The sequence below is a fragment of the Juglans regia genome, chromosome 9 (assembly GCF_001411555.2).
Source record: "Juglans regia cultivar Chandler chromosome 9, Walnut 2.0, whole genome shotgun sequence".
Classification (NCBI taxonomy): domain Eukaryota; kingdom Viridiplantae; phylum Streptophyta; class Magnoliopsida; order Fagales; family Juglandaceae; genus Juglans; species Juglans regia.
Window position 1 is genome coordinate 14,374,864 of NC_049909.1, and position 4,347 is coordinate 14,379,210.

A 4,347-nucleotide genomic window follows, 5' to 3' on the forward strand; every position below is an offset into this window, starting at 1 on the left:
ATTTCATGTAATAAATGATTGATTATTTCGAATCCGTTACCATTTTTTATTGGGCCGTTGTCAAATCGATTGTTGCCCGGGTAGCTAACTAGTCTACTGAAGATGTTAGTCCGTTTTTAGAAGTGAAGGTTGCCCAATCAGGGCCCATATTAATTCCAATTGGGTCTTGGAAGCCTGTAAATCTAAAGGAGGGTACTTTCGTAACTTCGATGATTGAACAAATACCAGTGCGCGAGAGCGACAGAGGGGAGCTGAGGAAGGAGAAACAGTTCGGCTTCATTGGCGGTCTTAAAGCAAAGGAGAAAAGAACTTGAACGTACGGTTCGTTTTCTTCTTCTTGCTTATTCTTGACATGTGTTTCCAATTCTATACGCATGTGCATGTCTATCGTTCGTATTTCTCCGTCGTGATTTTCTTCGTCTTTGTATCGAAGCAGTAGTTTGAATTGAAGGATGGATTTATTTTTATATCTGGAGTTCCAGAGGAATTCTGTCTTGGGCTCAATGTGTTCTACTTTGGATTGAAGATCTGGGGTTTTCTAATGAAACTAGGGTTCCCCAAAAAAAAAAGAACGGTTTATACGAAAATCGACGCTGTGTGGGAATTCTGTGTTGGGATTTAGGAAATTTCACGATTCATACTCGATTAAATACCTAAGTTCTGAAAGTATCGAAGAAATTTTAATGGCGCAAAAGAAAGCTTGAATCTTCGCTTTTAGTATGCTTACGCAAGGGAAGTTTTGTGGATTTTGATGCTGTAGTTTGGTCCCTGAAGTATTTGTGGCGTCATACAACGGTTTCAATGAATCATAATAACACCAAGAAGAATGTTGGGGCGTCAATCCCTTTTGGTAATTCTGGGACGGTTCCACAGTCTATGCCCATGAACCAGAACCACCAAACCCATCTTCTATCTCAGTCACAACCTCAAACACAAAGTGGGTCTCACTTCCCAGGCCACTTCCAGCTGTCTGAGCCTCAAACTCAGGCAATTGCACTGGCGCAGGCTCAGGCTCATGCCCAGGCACAAGCTCAGGCTGCCCATGTCCAATTCCAAGCTCAGTTACAAGCTCAAGTCCAGTCAGTTCCCCAGTTGCATCCTGGAAATACTAGTAATGTAGGTGTCCCGTCACCTTCTGTTTCGACGCCTGGTACTGGGAGTGCCAAGAGGAGTTCTCAAAAGCCACCTTCTCGGCCTCCTGGTTCATCCAATGCCAACACAGGGTCACCGTACAAGACCATGGAGCTGACCCCTGCTGTTCGTAGAAAGAAGCAGAAGCTACCCGAGAAGCAAATACCGGATAAAGTAGCTACACTTCTGCCAGAGTCTGCTCTTTACACTCAAATGCTCGAACTGGAGGCTCGTGTTGATGCTGCTTTGGCAAGAAAGAAGATTGACATTCAGGAGTCACTTAAAAACCCTTCCCGTGTTCAGAAAACACTTAGGATTTATGTTTTCAACACCTTCACATATCAGACACAAACAGGTCCTGAGAACAAGGATGCAGAGCCTCCTTCTTGGTCACTTAAGATCATAGGGAGGATATTGGAAGATGGAAAGGATCCTGTGGTGGCTGGAGTGGTGCAGAAACCAAGCACTTCGTACCCAAAGTTTTCATCTTTTTTCAAGAAAATTACCATATACTTGGATCAGAGCCTCTATCCAGGTAACCATGTAATTCTATGGGAGAGTGCCCGTTCGCCTGTTCTTAATGAGGGATTTGAGGTGAAGAAAAAAGGGGATAAGGAATTTACCGCAATAATAAGACTGGAAATGAACTACGTGCCTGAGAAGTTTAAACTTTCCCCTGCTCTGAGTGAAGTTCTTGGAATTGAGGTAGAGACTCGCCCAAGAATTGTTGCTGCAATTTGGCACTATGTGAAGGTTAGGAAGTTACAGAACCCAAATGATCCTTCCTTCTTTTTTTGTGATCCACCTCTTCAGAAAGTGTTTGGGGAAGAGAAGATTAAATTTGCCACGGTTACACAGAAGATATCACAGCATTTGACGCCCCCACCACCCATACATTTGGAGCATAAAATCAAGCTTTCAGGAAATTGTCCTGCTGGAACTACTTGCTATGATGTACTGGTTGATGTGCCTTTTCAATTAGAGAAGGAAATGAATGCATTCTTGGAAAATACCGAACGCCACAAAGAGATTGATGCCTGTGACGAATTGATTTGTGCTTCTATAAAGAAGATCCACGAGAGTCGTCGGAGGCGGGCTTTCTTTCTTGGATTTAGTCTTTCTCCGGCCGAATTTATTAACGCTTTAATTGCTTCTCAGAGCAAGGATTTAAAGCTTGCTGCTGGAGATGCTAGCCGTAATGCTGAAAAAGAGCGCCATTCTGATTTCTATAATCAACCATGGTAAGCTTATGTTATGTTTATCGTTATTTCCCTCATTTTATGTTGGTATAAATGTAGTAGAAAGTTGCTTCTTTACCCAAAATAAAGCCTCCCAATGGAATAGCACATTTGCTTTCGTTCTTTTTTGTTAGTTTGGTTTTGGTTTTATTCCTTTGGATGCTAGGCTTGGTTAGAGAATAAGAGAGACAAAAAGAGGAAAAAAAATCAAATTTGGAACACTGTTTCTTATTAATCTCATGGATGATTGATATAATTTTACCTACCTTTCCCATTGGATATCTGATCCCTATAGAAATGACCATCTGATACTAGTATTCTCTAGTTACAGAGGAATTTGAAATGATTGTAACCTATTATCTGAAAATCACGAGAAAGGATTATAATCCACTATCATATCCTTTCAATCATTGGTTTGCCCTAAAAAGTATCTCTGATTGAATGAGATTTTAAGATCCTATTTGCACTTGCTCCTGTAAAAAAATGTTGCAAAGTGCTTAACTTGCTGAAAGATTATGCAGTGCCTCGACTTGACATGAGCGTGAAAGGGGTTTAAAACTTTAAAATCTGTTTTTCATTTTAAATGGGCTAAAATAACATCACCAAAGTACAACCGTTGAATTATGGTCCTAATTCTTTGTTGATCCAGTTGCAGAAAGTTTTAGTGGCTTTCTAATGTAGAGAGCGTACTTGTGCTGGAATGGACAAAAATTCCAGTGTTGTATGCAACTCCTGTAGCTTTTGTAGGTCTAGTTCATTGATAAAAATGTTAGTTACTGATCACTGGGCACACTTTCGATTTCTATGCTTTTCGTCCATTCTAAACATAAATTTACGCCATGATGTTTTCATCTTAGTTTCCATATAAAACAAGTTTTTTGACAAGTACAAAGCTGCTTTGACTAATGGTATTGCCACGAAGAAGTTACTGTTCAATGTGACCCTAATGTTAAGTCCCACCTGACTTCTGCCCTGATATAGATGTCTTCTTAATTTCTTTTTACATTTTGGTGAAATCTTCAGGGTTGAAGATGCTGTCATTCGTTACCTGAACCGCAAGTCTGCTGGAACGGATGCTGCTGGAACACTTAAGTGAGGATGATTGTTAGCATCCTGTTTGCGATTCAATATTTCTAACATAATCTCCCAGCTCCTATTGTTTTCTTGCAGCTTATGTTGTTGAGTATAAGGGCATATGAATTTACTCTCTCTCTCTCTCTCTCTGTGTTTGATCTCTTTTTTTCCTCTCAAGGAATGTATGGTATGCTCTGGAGAAAGACTATTCTTAGAGCTTTTGGCAATGTATTAGTTTAATAATGGAGGTGATTATTACCATGAAAAATTGTATTTCTATCTCTTGTCCTGCTCAAGGTTGCAGACATTTGGATGCCAGTATATTTTGCTACTCTGATTAGGAAACACATTTACATTAGTTTTGTAACTTTTGAATACTCATATTAATTAGAAAAATGATAAACACACGTCACTTTTTCCAAAACATTACACAACCTTGTTAATTATTTCAGAAGTGCAATTTCCATCTTCAGTCCCTTGCTACTTGTCTTTCTTTCTCCTTGCCGCAATGATCGATGTGTATATATGTACCTGCGACCTAGCTACCACCAGTAGCCGGGAAGCATAAGGTTCGGAGACTTGGCATCTTGCCATTGTATATGCTCCCTATAGACGTTTATATTTTCATGTCTATAGGAGCATTGTTGCGAGTCGTTTCTGCAGGTGCAACCGAAGACCCCATAGCCGTGCTTGATGGTAGATTCCCATGTGGCTTAGACCAAAGTCTTAAAAATCATTCTGGTAGGAACGGCCGGAATTTGCCGTTGCCGTTCTGGAAAAGTAACCGGAATAATGTGGCTGACTATTTTGTACCGGATTCAATTTTGATTGTATTGGTGCGTTTCAGGTCATTCCGGTCGGATTTCGATATTCCGGCCAAAATGACCATTTCATTTCGAAAATT

At 40.3% G+C, this 4,347-nt stretch overlaps 1 protein-coding gene across 3 annotated transcripts; it reads left to right on the top strand.

Annotated features, from left to right (window-relative positions):
* Positions 1-245: 245 nt before the first annotated feature.
* Positions 246-3,720, top strand: LOC108994354 (SWI/SNF complex component SNF12 homolog). Of its 3 annotated transcripts, none has more exons than XM_018969511.2 (3): positions 246-316; positions 437-2,372; positions 3,393-3,720. In XM_018969511.2, the coding sequence occupies exons 2-3, from the start codon at positions 802-804 to the stop codon at positions 3,463-3,465; spliced, it is 1,644 nt and encodes a 547-aa protein (XP_018825056.1). In that variant the 5' UTR covers positions 246-316; positions 437-801; the 3' UTR covers positions 3,466-3,720. The 3 variants fall into 3 exon arrangements, with proteins under 3 accessions (XP_018825056.1, XP_035549970.1, XP_018825057.1); XM_018969512.2 differs by having other exon boundaries at positions 265-321; XM_035694077.1 differs by having other exon boundaries at positions 254-2,372.
* The last annotated feature ends 627 nt before the right edge of the window (positions 3,721-4,347 follow it).

Bases quoted from the DNA above. Each gene is read 5' to 3' on its own strand.
- LOC108994354 (XM_018969511.2), top strand. From the start codon at position 802: ATGAATCATAATAACACCAAGAAGAATGTTGGGGCGTCAATCCCTTTT. The intron at 2,373-3,392 runs GTAAGCTTATGT...TGAAATCTTCAG, and splicing joins GATTTCTATAATCAACCATG to GGTTGAAGATGCTGTCATTC.